We start from the raw sequence: 18,687 nt of genomic DNA on the forward strand, positions 1-18,687 counted from the left end.
TCAGTGTTTCTTCCCCTATAAGACATAAGCTACTGTACATGCAACAGTCTTATTATTAGAAATAAGTAGATCTCAAATGCATAGCCACAGCATGCTTTGTGCACCATAAAGTCCCTCTGAAAATGTAAGCAAATGAACTTAATTTTCATTCTTTCTCCTTTGTTCCTAGATATAAAACTGTTTCAAACTGTACTTGGCAGACTGCATCATGTCAAACCACAAGAAACATATTCCTAATTAGAACTAAAAATAGGGTACATGAATCAAAATCCAATCTCAGAAACAGTCTTCAGCATCCTGAATTACGCTTTTCTTACCCTGCATACCTCTGAGAAGCTCACACTGAAATGTTAAAGTTTATATATCAGTGTTAGCGAAAAGATGTTGTAGTTGCTCATTGCAGTTTGTATTAATGTCTTCTAGGTAAATTGCTTCATAATGCAATATTTCATTAGATATTGGTAGGAATTACTGTTTTACTAGAAAGCTTGAAATTTGAAAAGTAAGGTACAATTTATTTCTAGCATTAGCAGTCTGTCTCAAATAGCCTGTGTAATAACATAGATTCAAAAAAGTATTCCTCAAGGAAATGCAAACGGCACTGGAGATCTCGTTCCAGTGCTTTGATCCTTACTGTTCGTGGTAAACGACAGGGTTGAAAACCTCTTATGCCAGGATGCAGGTTATGCATTATGTGACTGGGTGGGTACGTGTCATCAGTCAAGCATGCAGCTGCTCCCCCTCATGTGCCTTGATGCATGTGGCACACCCTGTCAAATGATAAATAATATCACAAAATGAGGTGGAGCTGTGAAATCCTTGGGGAAGAGGGGAACAGGCTGTGGGCCGTAGGCTGCATGGAGTATGCTGGCAAACTGCGTTGATTGTTGGCCAGAGGTCAGCCTTTCCTGGTCTGAAGATAGGACTAAAACAACTTTAGTTGCACTGCAGTGGACTGAAGCATAGGCTTGGCTGACTACTCTCATGCAGTTTCTGGCTACACCCTTAGTCCATCAGCCTTTGCGTCATATTTCCCAACAGATCTGGGCCTAAACTGGTCCGTGTACGTGAACTTCCTGATGCTTGAGGAAATGTTTGTTTCTGAGCTCTGAAGGTCATCTATGTCTCTCCCTTAGTTTCGGATGAAATGTCACATACATTCAAATCTTCCTCTTCCCATTTCCTGGTCCTAACACCTCCCTTCCTTTAGATCTGGTGTGAAATAGATAGTCTGTCTGTTCCCAAAGTATCTGTCAATCTAGGGTCACTTAAGCTTCAAAGTAAATGTAGTGGAAGTTCATCCATCGCCTGTAACTTCAGTGTATTTGCTCTGGCTAGAATATATTGCTGCTAACCTAAAGGCTGCTTTCCATGCTATGCTGGTATATAAAATGAGAAATTTGCAATTATTTGCCTTTCATTTAGGGAAGTACTGCAATAAAAAAATTCTATCTTGGGTAGCCTTCATTATTGGAAACAGTGTAAAAGATGGAAAGAGCTCTTTAGGATTGTTAGAGACATGGAGTTTCTGAGATACAGGGTTGAATAAATCTGTTGATTTGTAAGCTGAGCACATCTGAAGCTGACTCACCACAAGATGAATGCAAATAGAAAATGTCATTTTACAGACCTTCTTTTTGTGCTTGTTTTTTTTGATTAATAATATGTTTAGTGCTGATGGTGTCCTTGGCACTATGTAAAGCGCACTAATAAAACAGTCCTGGCCTTGGGGATGTACAGTATAAAAAGACAATTACCGAGAAGACAGGATGTACTTGGAAACAAAGATGTGGGGGAGAGTGTAGAGATTTTTGGATTGGTCTCCCTTAGAATATAGCTGTCAGTCAGTATAAGAGATGTAATACCTCCTCTGCCAACCTTTTGTTGTGTCTATTAACAGTGTCAGCTATTCGGCATGCGAATTGTATACCATGAAGTGTTTGTACTGTACCAAGCACAATAGGACCTTCTTCTCACTGAGGCCTGCAAATATTTTAAAAGTAATAATAAAACAATCATTTCACTTTGAGTTTTATGGAAGAGGCACATGTTTAAGTAGTATTTTTAAATAGGGAACTTAACAGGTTTGCTTTATGTATATAATGATTAACATTAGGAAAAAAGGGAGCTGATCAAGTGTAGGGAGACATTAACAAATCCGTTGTGTTCTAACCCAGAGCCATGAGTGAGTAGCTGTAGAGATATACACTAGCTAAAGAAGAAGTGGTCAAATTGTTTGCTCTGAGAGTGAAGGGAGAAGCCAGTAAATAATGTCTGCTGGTGGAACACCGTGGGCTGACTTGGGTTAGAAAGCCAAGGAAATTGTAATGTGCAAAGCTTGTTCTTATCAGAATAATGCCTTGCGCATGTATTCAAGAACAGCGTGGAAATTGATGAGACACTGGGACTAGGATGTTTGACTGTGGCAGAATTTCTCTCTTTGATGTGATGTTTTTTTGTCTGAATATAAACTCAACATGCACACCAAATGCTCTATGGAAAGTAGTGTTGGCTGTATCTCTCTACTTTTTTTTTTTGTTCCCTCCCCAGAACGCTGGCTTTAATTAAACCTGATGCAATGCCCAAGATCGGAGAATTAATTGATATCATTATTAATGCAGGATTTACAATAACTAAGGCCAAAATGATGGTGCTTTCAAGGTAAGGAACTTTTAAGGTTAGCTCTATTGTATCTAAATATTATTTTTGCAGTTAAGAACGTTCTCTGAAGCTATCCTGTGTTGTTCCACACATCAAATCCATTCCAATGAGTAATAGAAGGAGGACGCATCAGTTTCATCATCATGTAGGTTTCTGAAAGCATGTAGAGAATTACACTAAGTATTAAAAAGTTCTGTGCAAACGAGTATGGGTGATCAAATATGTAATGTCTCTGAATGAATCCAAGGTGACTACCATAGCTTTAGCAATTCAGCACTGTTTACTACTGACGTGTCTATATGTCCTCACCTTTATGGCTTCCTGATATGAACCATATTGCTGATTATAACAGCATTGTCTTTAAAGTAGTCTGTCTGTTCACTCTCAGTAAATCTGTTGTCTTAATTTGTGCTCTCAGAACCCAGACTTGCTTGCTTTTTACTGACTGGAAGTCCCAGGCAAAGCAAGTTGTCTTCTGATGTTGCAGGGTTGGACAGATTTTACTCATGCCTCTTCCTAATGCCCCGCAACCTTCACCATTCTCCACTTATCTCATTGAGCCACAAGATTTTAAAGACGACGTGCTGCAGAGGAAGGAAAACCCTAGAAGACTTCTCAAAGTTATTGCACTATTTCTCCATTGCAGCTTTGCCAAACCTGTTCGTATACAACGTGTCTTTGAAAAGAAAAGCTATCTGTCTTACATAATACCATTTTCATGTGTTCTTACAGTTTCTGTGTGAGGTCAGGAACAATTTTCCCCTACCTCAGAACCTTGTTGGCTTTCTGAAATACTGATAGAACAACTATGTGACTTCCTCCTCTTGTCTTTGCATTCACCTGCTGCAATGTTTGATGATACTGGTCCCAGATCCTCCCTCAAACAACTCCAGTTCATGAGTTCAATCAGGTTTCTAATGCTGATTTACAATTCACAATGTCTTTCAAGCCAGCTTTTTTTTGGCTTGGTTTCCTGCAGTCTGAGAGATTTGATCGTGAAGTGTTGTGTTGGGTGGTTCTTTATTTCAGTGTCTGTCTGAGAGCTTGAAGAACTGTTGAGGCCAAGTCACGTGCTTCAGAGTCGACTCACACTGAAGGGAAGAAACTTTGAGACTTGAACTTTTATTGCCTATTGCTATAAAAAAATTTCTGCTTGTCTTGTATAATTGAAAATAATTATTAATAAGCACAAGATTGGGCTGTGATACTGGATATATTTAAAATAATGTTTTGAGTATTTGTGGTTTCTCTGCATATTATATACTCTGTTTCTTGGGACTGTGCCATTTTAAACTGATAGAACTATGGCTTTGCCAAATTCTTTTACCCTTAGATCTCTGCAGGCATGCTTGTTCAAACCAGCATCATCATCTACTGCTTTCTTTAAAGGGATTATTACTGACATTTGTCTGGCAATCACTGTTAAGTAGATTCATGCCTTCTGTAAAATTGTAGCCAAGATATGAAAGTGAGGGCAAGCACCTGCTTTTATAGGTCAGCTCTCTAGTCTCTTCATTTAATCATGTCAGTTCAGTCTATTATTCCCAGATGAACACTGTTTTCCTTTCTTTAAAAGCAGAGAACTAATGAGAGAGATGAAATGAAAAAGGAGCTAAGTTATACAGCACAACTGCAGTTTTACATTTATTGCAATAAGAATTTTTAACTGAGTAGTAGAGCTCAATTTGTTTGAGAAATATATCCCTCAAATATTTCTTTGTGTTCAGAAATGATAATACTTAAATCTGTTTGCATACCTTTTTCATATTTGCTTTGCAAAAATTATTTGGTGAATTAGTTTCAGAAGAGGATTTTCTGGTGAGATAGTGAATTGTAAGCAAAAACTTCAGGCTATTTGCAGAGTGTAGGTTTGAAGCTTGAGATTGCAAGAGTTCCTGTGACTAGCATCATTTTTAAATCATGTTACTGCCTTAGTTATGAAATGGAAGGAAAGTATATTAGCTGTATGGTCAATAAAAATCTTTTGAATTTCAAATGGCTCATATTTACACTGAACTGAAAGCAACAAACCAGGAATTATTCAGTTCCAATGAGCAGGTGGTCATTTTGATAAGAAAGCTGGAGAAAGCTGTGACTCTTCAAATATTTGTCAAGGTTAGGAAAATTAAATTCTTCTTAGGTTCTTCTTGAGGTTATTTCTTTCCTCTGGCAATATTGGGCTTCAGTCTGGACTGCAAATGGGAGAGACACGTGAAAAGTTCCATTGCAGATGACAGTACCTTGCCTTTGTTCATACTTGGAATCTGTTATTTGAAAATCATGCAGGTAATTTCCTTCAGTAGAGAGAGCCGCTCAAAGTGAGCAAAATCACGGAGACCAGAAAAAATCAGAAGATAGTTTGTGGTTTTCAGAGGGGTTTATATATATATATAAGTGTGTATGTATATATATCTGTATCTATACATCTATATCTATGTCTTTTTACTCTTCCAGAAAAGAAGCAGCTGATTTCTACGTAGACCATCAATCAAAACCTTTTTATAAGTAGGTATATCAACTTCAGCTTAACATGTATTGAGCTTATTTACTGAATGCACAGGATTCATTTTACCATATTTGGTACTGCAGGACCATGGGAAAATCAGAACTTGTCTTAGTTGAGTGGAGTCCTTTGCAAAGTATGCACCCTGTTCATCTTCCTGCAGGGACAGATCCTTTTCAGCTATTTCAGGGTTTCAACTCACACTCTTTACAACCTGATGATATCAGGGGAATGTCTTTGGTTTCTCAGAAGTGAAAATGCCCCTAGCAAGGTGAAACTTCAAAGCCAAGGGAAGGAGCATCTTCAGGATCAGGGTGGAGCTTGCAGGTAATGAGAATTAGGAGGGAACACTTAGCTGTGAGAATTGATTTGGTAGCAAGTACCCCAAACTGTAAGTAACTGAAAGGATAGTGCATGGGCACTTGTTTACTGTACTGTTACCCTTGGACAAAACGTCAAAATTCCATGATGCTAAACTGCTCTGCCTAACATGAAAAACCTTAGTCTTTCAATAACTGACCAGATTGATGCTCATGACCCAGAGATTGTGTTGCTTCTGCTTTACCTGAAAGTGCCAACAAACAGCTTGCTTTCCCTCCCTCTGGATTTGGCAGTCTGCCTCTTTTAGGGAGAGGGTGCAGCTCTGCCTTGTGTTTTTCAGCCATGTTGGAACCTGGGTTTGCACTGACTTGGTCAAAAGACCTGGTTTCAATACTGTCATGAAGTGCTTGAGTATTAGGATCTGCCAGCTGCTCTCTTGCAACAGCAGCTGATTTATTGTGGGTCCAAGCTCAAGCCCTGAGTTAGCCTTTTTGAGTATGTTGATAAATAAGCAAGAATTTTGCCTGTGGTGTTATTTCACAGATGTCTGTCTATACTGATGGTAATTATCTGAGGAACTGCAGCCTTTGTCCACTGTCATGTGCCTGTCTCCCATCTTACAGTCCTATTGGCTACATCTTCTAAATAGGATTTTTCTCTAAATTAGAAACAAATAGTTATAAAGCATTGCAAATCAAATAGAACAAGAATCTTCAAGGCAGTGAAATGTAAAATCTCTGACTTATTTATATTTAGCATTGTATTACTTATCTTTAAACTCAGATTTAGTTTGCAAGTTCACTAGTCAATGTAAGTCCAGTGAATAGTAGGGAAAAACAGCAATTCTGCTTGTTTGGAAAAGAATGTTTTACATATTAAAGAATTTAATTTTTAAAATTTATTTAATATTCACAGTTGGCTGGGCAAAATCCACAGGAGAGATCCATGGGGCAGTGGAAAAATCCATCCTGACAGCAGTGCTGAAGTTGTGTCAGTGGGGAACACATGCAGGTCATGTGTGAGAATCCTGAAATCCTGCTGTGCAGAAGAGACATGCTTAGGAATCGTTCCTGTCAGACAAATGGTTAGCGGGGTCTCTTCCACTGTTGCCAGTTCTGATCTTCTAAAAATTCTTTTGAAATATAACACACTGCACAGTAGCTTGAGTGAGCTTGTATTATCTGGTTCTTTTTCTACAACTGTAATAGGAAGGGAATGTCTGCACATGACCTAGTCCAACCTCCTCCTCAAAGCAGAGCCAACTTCAAAGTTAGATCAGGTTGCTCAAGGCCTTGCCAAGTTGAGTTCTGAGCATCTCCGCTGGATCATATGTTTTTGTTGGTTTTAATTTGTAGCGTGGATCACCATGTGCTGTTTCCATTTTGCAGTGATCTTCTCCAGTTTATAACGAGTGGTCCCATTGTTGCTATGGAAATCTTAGGAGATGATGCAGTTTGTAAATGGAAAACATTGCTGGGGCCAACAAACTCTGCAGTGGCTCAGGCTGATGCACCAGACAGCATTAGAGCGAACTTTGGACATGATGGTCTAAGAAATGCAGCTCACGGCCCAGATTCAGTTGCTTCAGCTGCTCAAGTAAGTTTCTGACTGTTTGACTGAGGTTTATTTTTACTTTATCTGGTATCAGCTTGGTCAGGAATTCCTCATTTTTTTCCCCGCTTGAGTTCAGAACTGGTTTAGGTATTCTTCATGGATCCTTTTTAGCATGGAAAAATAAGCTGTCTGAAAACAGAAGTCTTGTTTATCTCTGTCACAAAGGGGAACTTTGGGCACTTTGATCAGGAGAGCATGCCTGGTCATTTTTAGTGTCTTCTGTACATCACAAACATTCAGTTAATTGCATAGTCTGCATAATCTACCTATAGCCTACCAATGTTGGTCGTAAAAAGAAAGGGATTAAACAATTAAATCCTTTTGTGCCCTCCTGTGTTTTGCTTATCTGTTCTCCTCCACAGTCCTCGCTAGTCCTATGCCTGCAGCCTACTTTCCTCTGCTGTTTTTGTTCAGAATGAATAATTATGAAAACAGGCCATTTCTAGTGCTTTGTGTTTTGAGAGGTAATACAGTGGGCTTGGCTTTGAGGAGCTCAGTTCTCTTTTGCTTTGGTTGCAGTGTGTCTTTCCTTAGTGCTAAGAAAAAGCCCTGGGACTGAGTGATAGATATTACCAGCATTTCTACAGAATTGAGGTGACTATTTGTGCGTGTTGTTGTGTGGTAGATATGCTGATAAATGATGGCAAGAATAAAGTTTATCTCATGATTGATTGGTATTGCACTGTGGTATCTTAGCCCTAGGCCAGCAGGGAAAAGCTACTAGTTGTTGCTTCCTTGATCTTAGTCTTTCCTCTATTTAAATTGGAGCAGCTGCAATAGCACAGTTGGAGAGAGAGCTGCCCCGGAATACCTAATAAGCTGCCAAGTACTGTATACTAGAAAATATACATGGAGATTATATCCTGGTGATGGGGGCAGAGTTGGTCAGCCTCTTATGGCTGGCTGTTAGGCTGTGTGGCATAGCAAGCTAACTGCAAAGCATGGGCAGTTTTCTGCTGGTCAAGCACTCAGCTCGCTTATCTGCACCATGCCTCAGCTGCTGGATCCTTTCTGTGTGCCTCTGGTTTTGACACGAAATCATATGCTGGACCTGAAGAACCTTTTTCTGCTGGCAGACTTGATGAAGGTGGTACAGAGTCATAAAGAATTTGGATGAAATTGATCTTTTCTGATGAAGGAGAATTGTAGTCAGAAAAGTCTTTGTGGTTCTGGTTAAATAGGTAGCTGTCTTCATATATAAGGGTGAAAGTTTCTCTTTGTTCTTGTTTACTACCATGACAACTGTGTCAGCTTTTGAACTGAGAGTGTAGCAAAGAGTATCTATTAGCATAAAATTTTGATTAGAAGCATAAGTGTGTGCTTTGGCTTAAGTTTGCTGTTCTTTTTGCATTTCATTATTTTTGAAATGCTGTTTGAAGGCCCTATTCATCTGCAGCTTTTTTATGACTCTGGGATTATTTTGCTGAACTTTTGCAGGTGTGTGCATCTTTGTGGTGTTACTGATAGCAGTCCTCAATAAATGAAACAAAACTGTGAATTTAATACTCCTGTGCCTATTTTAATTTAGTAGGCCCAGTGTTATATGGTTGTATAGCAATTGCCATGGAAACTAGTTGGCTGTGCCTTGCAGAAGCTTTGCTGAAAAGAAGGAAATATAAGATAAAGGACCCTTCTGAAGGAAAACTGAAGTCTCAACCACATTTAATGAATGTATTGTAAACTGAACAGTTAGTGGAAGACTGCATTGTTCTTTTGGGGGCTAAATGACAAGTGAAAGTATGCCTCTGGTATACTCTAAGCTGGTGTCTCTCTGCAGGCCAAATTTTGGAATTTCCTTAGATCAGGAATAAAGGCAAAGGAAGAGAATTTTCTTTTTAAGGCTCCATTTGGTTATAGTTTGGCATTTCATTATCCTAGTCCTTCAGTGTTATTTAGTTACTTTCCTTTTATGACTTTTAATGGATAAAACAAAGTGTTAAATACTGTAAATACTTTGCTGCCTTTTCCTAGCTGCTTCTTTTAGAGTAAACATTAGTTAACAGAGTGGGACAAGGTCTTTGAAGCATGCAATTTTATCAGTAGAAGGATGTAGGAAATGAACCCTTTGTCTCAGATATGCCCACTTAAAATGTGGATTATTAGCTAGCAGAAAACCAAAAACCGTTTTCCCTTCTATTGAAAGATCCATTAGGTTGAATTATGTAATTGTTCAAGTAAGGATTACAGGAATCATCAGAGTGCTGTGAGATAACGACTGGGAGATAGCTAAGTCTATTCCATCTGAATTGAGATAGTAAATTAAATGAGACAGTTCCAGGAGATGGCCTTTAGCACTGCTACTCTTATACAGGAAAAAATGAGATAGATTCAGTAGTAGTATTTCCAGGATATTATTGTTTCCCTTAAATAGAAATTTATCAATTCTTTTACTGAATTTGACCAATAGGTCTGAAATGGAATCTGTGTTTTGAGCATTTGACTAATGTTAATTGGCAGATTGTGTAACATATGTGAATAAATGGTATGGAAAAAGTGTGAAGCTGGCAATGAACAGTGAAGAAATATCACTGAGGAAAGAAACCTGGCTGTCAAGCTCACCCCAGCATGGTCTAAGACCCAAGCTATATGATACCTGAATAGTGATGGTGAGAAGAAAGGAAGTGATCAGAGGCAAAGAGGTTCTTTTGATTCATCCCAGAAATCAGAGCAATTGAGTTCATCAGCTTCAATTCAGTAAGATTAAAAAAAAAATAGTGTCAATACGGCATGAAGAGTGAGTTAACAATTTTAGACAAAGTTTAGTTGTTTAAGACAAAAGGAAAAAAATTTAAAAAAAAATGGGATCGAGGTCAGTTTTGTATATGGAAAGAAAACACACTGAGAAATGGATGGTAGTTGCATTTTTGCTCATACAGTGGAAAAGATGACGGGAAAAGAGGGAAGATAAAATATGTGTACATGGGAGTGGATTTGGGAAAGATACTGAGAAAAGAGAGAGAGAATTCAGAAAACTGGGAACACCTCTACCAAATGATTGTGGCAGCAGCATTTTGAATGCTCTGAATGGAAATGGATTGCATTGCAGAAGTGAAACAGAAGACATTGCAAGAAATATTCAAATCATGTTTTTATGATTGTAGCAGTGGTGCCAGAGAGGGAAAGATATATTTGAGAGAATATTATAGGGAAAAAGTATTTGTAGCACAAAAAATCTGTAATTAAGATCTATCTTCTGTGACTATGGATACTTCAGATGTTTTTACTTATGATAAAAGCTGATGTGTGCAGCTAGATCAATCTAAAATTTATTCAATTACAATTGTTTGCAGGAGCTGGAGTTGTTCTTTCCCTCCAGTGGAGGTCGCGGACCAGTCAACAGTGCAAAATTCACAAACTGTACTTGTTGCATTATTAAGCCTCATGCAGTTAATGAAGGTAAGCAATACAGATAGTGGAGGTGAAAGCAATGTGTGCTTCATTGTATCCATGATCATTCCTGTGCCCTTTTTTGGGAGAATGAGACTGCAAGAGCACAGGGTGTATTTTGTAGTACGTGCAAAAGTATGCAGATACTTTGTCTTTCATACACCTTTAGTATTTCTGCAGTTCCGTTCCATGAAGAGTGGGCCGTGTGCTTTCCATGCGGATCCTTCTTAATTTCAGAATAAGAAGGGAGAAGTGAAAAAAAGGATAAAAATATACATGAGATTTGATGGTTCTTACTGTGACAGTTTACCATGTCCTTGCTCCTGTCTACCTACCATACTCATCTGCTCTGGAGGTTAGCATCCTCACAGCAGAGTGAAAGCAGGACACCTGGCCATATTGCAAGACCTTCCACTCATGCAGTAACACATTACATTAAAAATACTCACAAAGGGAGATTTGTGCTGATCTGAATCCTATTCTGCTGAATGCAGTGAGGGTGGAAAGTAGAAAAGGTTGTTTACTCTATGAAAGTGAGCCAAAGACCTAAAGCATTTGTTGGACTCCATGATGCTTTCTGTGCTGGAGAATGCCCTGTGAGCTCACTGTATGAGTGTTGGAAATGTTTAATACCCAACTGTTACCATGCAAAAATAATCTCACTTTTGTGTCCTGTACTTAGATACAGGAGCATGTGTAGGAGCAGTGAGTGCAGTAAAATATTTTGCATCTGGCACTGCAATGGTATTTTTGAGTGCAGAATAAATATTGCCATGTGAGAGCATTGAGATTTTTCTTAGTAAGATGCAGAGCACACTGCAACATTTTAATCACTTCTCTGCGGTTAGCTGAAATGGAAACAGCAGAAGTGGCCGTAGCAGTTTCCAGGCCTTTCACACCTCAAGTGGGATGTCTGAAGAGCTTGCTGAAAAAAAAAAAAAAGGCTTTCACAAGAAAGAGTCTCACACTCACTGCTGATAATATGCCTGTTATCTCTTTGAGGCCCTGCATAGTATCTACTACTGATAAGTCTGCCATGCAGCAAAGACAGAGTGATGTTCCTTTTACAGAAATACGGGCAGCAGCTGGGACTATGATCTTACCTAGTTAAATGTTTGCAGAGGACAAACCTTTCTGTGGCAGGATTGTTAGGGTCCTTAATTTGATTGTGAAAATAGCAAAGTGGATGGCTTGGGCTGTGCTTTCTTATACTTAAGATATATTTCTGTTACATATGGGGGCTCAGATGCTAAAAGAGCATCAAGCTCAGGTTGTCCCTTCCTACTTTTGATCTTCTTCATTTCTGTGGATTTCATACTGCCCTATCTGTTACTTTCTTTCTTTTCTCTTGAACTTCTCAGAATTTTTCTGAATCGCCAAAGGACAGATTCTGGGCCTGTTTGCACTCCCCTCTGGGAGTGTGAGTGTCTGGAGGAGGTGGGGGTGGTGAGAGAGAAAGAGGTACAGGTACAGATAAACAGAAGATGTAAGTGGACACCCAGCTTTGCAATGTGAGCGCTAGAAAGACTGGACTAAAGTTGAGCTTAATATCCACTATATAGTCCTTTTTCTCAGACCACAGAGGGCTGGAAAGGCAGACCACAGCTGCCAAACAGCAACTAAAATTTGAAAGACAAAGTGTACCTTGTGTGAGCGTTCTTCGTCCATACAGCTTTGATTACTACGCTCAACAGAATGAAGAAATCAAAACTGAATTTTCTAAGTCAGCAAAAGCATTTTATCAATTTTAAATTAATATCAAGAATGATGGAATTCAGGGGCTGCCTATGCTTTTACCTTACCAAGCTCTGTTGTCCCTGCCTGTTTTCTCCAGTGTTACTCTGAATGTTTCAAAAGCCACAGGTGCTGCATCTCTTAAAGAGATTATGAGACTGAGGAGGTCTTGTAAAACTTTCCAGAAGTCTGGCTTCTGACAGGGAGTTGGGCTTAGGGAAGGGAAGAGTCACTGTGGCTGAGCGGTGGCCTCCCTCTTTGGCTGAGAGCACTGGTGTGGCTTCATATTGCAACTGGACTGGTTCCAGTCTGCAGCTGGAGGTGAGATGAATCCCTCTTCACAAGGGCTGCAGGAAGTGTGCAACATCAGCCCAATGGGCCAGGAGTGTTGCAGGGGAGAGGATTTGGCTTTCTTAGCCTGTCCTCTTCTGTCTTCCTTAGTCTTTCTCGTATTCTTCTTCAGCCTAATTTTGTGAGTAATAACAAAAATATCCCTGAGTGGTATCTCTTTTGGTACGGTTGGTCTCCTTATAAAGCACTTTGCATCGTCACAGTTGGAAGAACCATGCACAACAGAGTAGAGAGCTGTGCACTAGCTTTGCAACAGCTTTGGAAATCTTAATTCTGAAATTACTCTGATGTTTAAACTGCCTGTTTTAAAGTTGAAGGAACATAACCTTTTCCTCCTACAGATTTTAAAGCTTTTAAAATTTTGAGCATGCTGTGTGGCAGTGGCAGGCTGTCTACAGAAATGCCACCGTTCCTCCTTCCCTGTGTGGACTGTTTTGGAGTTGGGGAATAACATGCTGAAAGGGTTTGGGGGGACCAAACAATCTGCTCAGGAGAACTCCCAGCTGCCTGTCTGAAACAGGCAGACAAGAAAGGAGAAGCCTGGCTTTAGGGATTAAAGAGCAGAGGCATGGCAGTGGAGCACGTTGGCCCCATGGATTGTGCATCTGTAGGCAGAAAGTTTGAGAAAGGAAGGGCTTACCTATTTGAGCTCAGCAAGCCATGACAGAGCGGGGAGGCCCTGCTCGTCTTGTCTCCCTTTCCATGGCTGTTAGCAACTGTGTTCAGTGATACCTGAGACATTCTGGTTATACCAGCAGCATCTCCTGTATCTCAATAGGTGCACCTGAAGTAGGTGCTATAGCAACTAATGAGCTGCCCTTTTGTCAAAATTGCATGTAGGAAACTACGTGGTCTTATAAAAATAAGCAACTTACTTATCCCCAGCAACAGTGCTTATAGCTGTGACTGTTGACCCTGCTGTTTCAGGTGGGGAGAATGTAAATGGAAACACAGCATCTGGAGAAGAAAGAAAATCCTGCGTGGCCATCGGTGTGAAAAAGGTGGTTTGGCAGAGGCATGGAGAGGAATTTATGTGGGTCAAAGCAGCAGAGCCTCTTACGCATTGCAAATTTGATTTGTGCTGCACAAATTTTCAGTATCGAGTATCTAAAAATAGACTTTTTTGCCATTTCCTATGCGCTGCTAAGGCTTTGAACTTGATTATCTAATTACCATGAATATAATCTGCTCATTACACATTTACAATTACGTGAAATTTCACATACATATTTGAGCGTATACGGAGCTTTAGTCTTTATTGCTGCAGAAACATTTGACTGAATTAATTATTTGAATTTTGATTTCTGGTCCTTTTTCCCAGTGTTTCCTTTTCCTCCAGAGTCCATTGCATAACTGATTCTTAGAAGGAAAAATCTTCTATTTTTCCATCCTGGAAGATGGTTTGCTTTATCCACAGCTGTAAGCTAGGAGGATTTTCAGTGAGCTTACCTTGCTGTCAGAAGGCTGGATCCAATCTCTAGTTTATGCTGGTTAATTCTCGGACAAGAGCCCTTTCTTAGAAACTGACTTTGATTACTGTAGAGGGTTTATAGGGTTCCTATCCAGTGCCAAAGCAGTGGAAAATCACTGTTGGTTTTATCTCTGGCCTTGCTGACCCTCTCCTGACAGGCATGTGGAAACATCTGTTGCTAGGCAGCTGCAGCAGCGCAGCCCGACCACCTGCAGCAGGACCTGGCGCAGCACTCGCACACGTGATAAGTCCTGTAAGCGAGAGTACTGAAAGCGTCTGCCAGGCTGCAGAGGAACCCTGGGGCCTGATAAAGGGTGTCAGGGGAGTTACGTGAAGTTTAACTTCAGCTGTCAAGGGTGCTGGTAATGCTGGAGGGGTGGTATTGCCAGCCATCTAGGAACGTGTATCATATGCACCTCTTCAAGAGGTAGGGCAATAGCTATTTTGCCAGTCTGGTGTCAGCATAATGTCTTCTGTGGAGGATCAGAGGTGGGAAAACAGCTGAGAAGGCTGTTGAAGGCCCAGTGCTCTGGACTAGACAGCTTTAGCTCATTCTCTAGCGGCTCCTCCCGGTGGAGATGAAGCACTTTCCTGGCTGGCTGGCAAGTTGGCAGTGCTGAAGTGGTTGTATTTTAACTCTGAAGAGGGTTTGCAAGAGCAATACAACTCCTCTTTATTGGGAGCTGAAAGAATGCAAAAGCAACCTGATGCTACTCCACGCAGACTTGTTTTGACCAGGGGCGTGTTGGGGAGATACGATGTGGTTTGACCCCTCTAGAATCTGCCATGCTTTTGAGTGTCTTTTAGCCTCCTCCTTCTCTTCTCCTGAGACCAGTTTTCAGTCGAGGAGGATGGTAACTAGTAAGCATAGCTCCTCAGTGTGTTGATGAGGATTGTAGGGCTTAATTTTTTTAATAATTAAAGAGTTTTAGTGTGGATCTGTGTTCTGTAACCCACTTGCTTCTTGTGCTTGGAGTTTCTGGTAATTCAGATACGAGGTCACAGTTGTAATCATTTAGACATTCTCTTTCTGTAATTCCCCTCATGTTATTAGATCTGGAGGTACTAGCAGTATTGCTCAGAAGCCGAAATTGTAAATGCACCAAAATGGATGAACTTCAGTTTAATGCCCTGAGGACAGTTATGACTCAACTGTTTTGTCAGCAGAAATAGTACCTTGTAGATCACTGGGTGGGATTAACTTTAATGTATTTATGTGTAACAGTTTAGACATGTTTGCTGTAGGAATTAGAATTAGAATTTGGTATTTCATGACTGGTTTAAAGTTTCTTTGATGTGGCTTTTACTTAATTCTTTTGAAAAACAAGCAGGGAAAAAATGATGAAAGTAGTGATAATCAGGCTATAAAGACTGAGGTCAGAAGTTTGTTATATTTCACATTTCATACTTAGGTTACAGCTCAGAGCTTGAGGGATGAAATCCTGCCCTCCTTTTCTGCACTTCCAAACCAAGACATGGGTTCTCCTAAAGTCAGAGTTTTGTCAAAAACAAATTTGGGGCTAGAACTGTGCCATGAACTTGAAAAGCAAAACTGCTAGTTAGGAATTCATTGGGCCTGGTGCAAACTGAAAGGCCTGCCTAGAGGTAAGGAAGCCTCTATGGCCTTGAGGGCTTGTGAGACTGGCTACCCAGACAGGTTTGTTCTCCTAGTAAGTGTTGAGCTTGAGATTTTGTTCTAACATTGCTGGTAAGTTAAACCCTTGTCCCTCTTTTGTAATAAAAAAATAATAGTAGATTACAATGCTGTCTTCCACATTATTCTTGAACTAAAATTTAAGTCTCATAGAAAACAAAAGGAGTGGGAGTGGGTTCTTCCCAAGTGGAAGAGATATTCTGTGGAAATGTGAGTTTAGACCTGTTCTGAGTGGATGATAAATCTTAGAGAGTGCTCCTATCTTAACCTACTGGACTGCTTTAGAAATTCATAGACCTTTATACTGATCAACAAAATGCTGTGTGACAGGGTAACCATAAGAATCATATTTCCTTATTTATGCGAAGGCTTAGAAAAACTTTAATTGAGAGAGTAGTTCCTTGCTCCAGAGACAAACCTAACTTTGGCAAAAAGGATACCAAGGACAGTAGTTCAGTCTCAAGCAGGTACAGAAACACGATTTACTTGTGTAGGATGTCAAATGAAGTTACTTTACAGGAGAGAGTGGGGAGAGGAGGACTAAAATCCAGCATTTTAGTAGATTATATGTCTGACTGCAAACAACTGAAGAGCTGTTTCTGACATGCAATGTACTTGTTGCTCTTTGAAAGAAAGAAGGCATCACTGTGAAATGTCCAATTGACCTCTATAGTGTGCTAAGAATAGTTACAGGTATGTAGTTAGGAAAGGAAATGAAGCAGAAGAGAAAAAGAAGATGGGATAGAAGAGGTGCAAATTTGTCATCGTTCTCAGGACTAGGTATCTATATCATTGCTTTTTATCATGATTATTTGTATGCATTAGATAAGATTTTTAAAAACTGTAAACAAACTGGAATTTTTTTTTTCCTCTGGGTTTTTAGACATATGTTTGAGTAATTCGTTTTGATTTTCAGGAAGCTTAGAAGTAGAACAAGGTTTTCAGAAAGCTGTTTTCTCATACTTGAGAAAAAATAAGGAAAGCAATTTTCTCATAAGTAATCTGAATGTATGTCTTCTGTCTGTGAAAAGTATTCATAATAGAAAGGTGAAGTGCAGATGCTATGGACTTTACCTCATCATAGGCAGAACTTTTCTTTGTATCTTGTCTACAAGGTTGAGTACAAAGGGGAATCAGTGATAGTCTTGATACACTTAACAGTTAGAAGTCTGGAAGGAACTATTTGAAGATAGAATTTGGAAATGGAAAGAAAAAAGTCAGATAAACACAAATCTTTGCAGATGCTTCAAAGTAGTACAGTGGATCGTTTGAGATGTGACCTCTGGATATTCCCACATGCAATATGGCAATCTTGGTGCTGCAATCATGTGAAAACTATGTAGTAAAACACTACACTTTCAGATGCAGGCATTTTTTTGCAGAAGATTTGCCCGGGCAGAAGATGTATTTATGCAAAATTAAGTGCACTTTGTTTCTTATGTTTTCCTTGGATATATTATATATAGGGTGTTGAAGTGTTTGGAGATGTCTGGTGGTGCTGGGGTTTTTTGTTTGGTTGGTTGTTTTTTGTTCTTTTTAGAGAAGCTGGGAAAAAGTGATTAAAATAAAAGCAACCTACTTTACCACTTTATCACCGTTTTTTAGAAAAAAATGTAGCTTCCATGAGAACAGTAGTCCATCCACTTCCATCTATGTTTTAAATTCTTTGCTGTAGTTGTAATGATGGATATTCCTTGCTTGGGATCTTTGTTTTTTAGACCAAGCCTATGTTGTCTCTTGATTATTTCCTGCATAAAGTTTTAGCAGCTTGGCATTGGCTTCCCAGCTTCGACTCTGGTTTTCAGTGGCTAGTGGGGAAGCGACATTTATTTTTTTGAAGTATGAAAAATATATTTTACATTTGAATTGATTAAGGTAGAGGGGGAGATGAACTGAATCTGGAAATACTTTCTGACAGTTTGAGACTGGAAGGAAGAGGAGGAGGTATACTTCAGAGAGGAAATAACAGATCAAATGGCACAGCCAATCCTTAGTGTAGCTTATAAGTATCCTCCTACTACTGGAAAGAGAGTGTTTCCCAGTAGTGTTCAGTAAACTTATATTAGTAGTGCTCCTGTTGCTGAAAATCATCTCTGTGCAGGGACGATCGTGTTAACATAAAGAAAAAAAGACATCAGGGATGAGTGTTTTATTACTGCATTTTGGGATTTTCATTCTTAAAGGGTTAGAGAAAAGTTAATTCTAAGAGTGGTCTGGGGAATTTCAGGCTAATGAAACTTCTTTCATACCAAGGAAACCGATGAATCAAGAGTCTATAATTTCATTTAAACCACTTATGTAGTGATGGTATGATGGACATTTACCTGCATGCCTTTTTTGAAGGAAAATATGCTTTGCTGATCTGTGAATTCTCTTAAGTATGCTTTCCATAAAGGAAGGTAAACCAGAGCCAGATAGTCTAATTCACTTGAATATCAGTGCCTTCGTCAAAGTCCCTTGCTGTTAGGAAGCCAAAATTTTCCTGTAGTGAAGTAATTTGTATGTTTAGATCTGTGCAGCACAGGTTTAAATCTTTTCCTGAATATTGGACTGGACATGAGCTCATCAGATGAAAAGGGCTTTACAAGTGCAATCTTGTCACCCATCCTTGGGCCAGTTCTTGTCAATATTGTCATTAATGACTCGGATGGGGAAGGACAGAGCATGCTTGTAGTGTTTGAGGATGGTACCAAGCACCTACTACAGTTTTGGAGGATGTGATTAGAATTCAGACATTCCTAATGAACTGCAGAAATGATGCAACGTTGAGAAGATGAAACTGAATATAAGCTGCATAGCACTACCATGGAGCAGGGAAAATAAATGCACAAATAAAATAGAAAAGAACTGGCAGGATATCAGTGAAAAGTCTGTAGAGAAATGGTTGGAATAGTGATATATCATAAGCACAATCAGTGTTCACAATGTTGGACACACATTGTTTAAGGGTTTTTTTTTTTTTTTTCAGTAACTAGTTCTGCTCAGTGCTGG

General features: G+C 39.5%; 1 protein-coding gene across 1 annotated transcript in view; it reads left to right on the top strand.

Moving 5' to 3' along the window:
- NME7 (NME/NM23 family member 7) overlaps positions 1-18,687 on the top strand; it is a 71,893-nt gene that overhangs the window by 7,659 nt on the left and 45,547 nt on the right. Inside the window, exons 4-7 of the mRNA XM_075714738.1 lie at positions 2,551-2,661; positions 5,116-5,166; positions 6,874-7,081; positions 10,390-10,495. Coding sequence (XP_075570853.1) covers positions 2,551-2,661; positions 5,116-5,166; positions 6,874-7,081; positions 10,390-10,495 — 476 coding nt within the window. The remainder of the gene's footprint in view (positions 1-2,550; positions 2,662-5,115; positions 5,167-6,873; positions 7,082-10,389; positions 10,496-18,687) is intronic.

The sequence above is a fragment of the Pelecanus crispus genome, chromosome 1, assembly GCF_030463565.1.
Source record: "Pelecanus crispus isolate bPelCri1 chromosome 1, bPelCri1.pri, whole genome shotgun sequence".
In the NCBI taxonomy this organism is placed as follows: Eukaryota; Metazoa; Chordata; class Aves; order Pelecaniformes; family Pelecanidae; genus Pelecanus; species Pelecanus crispus.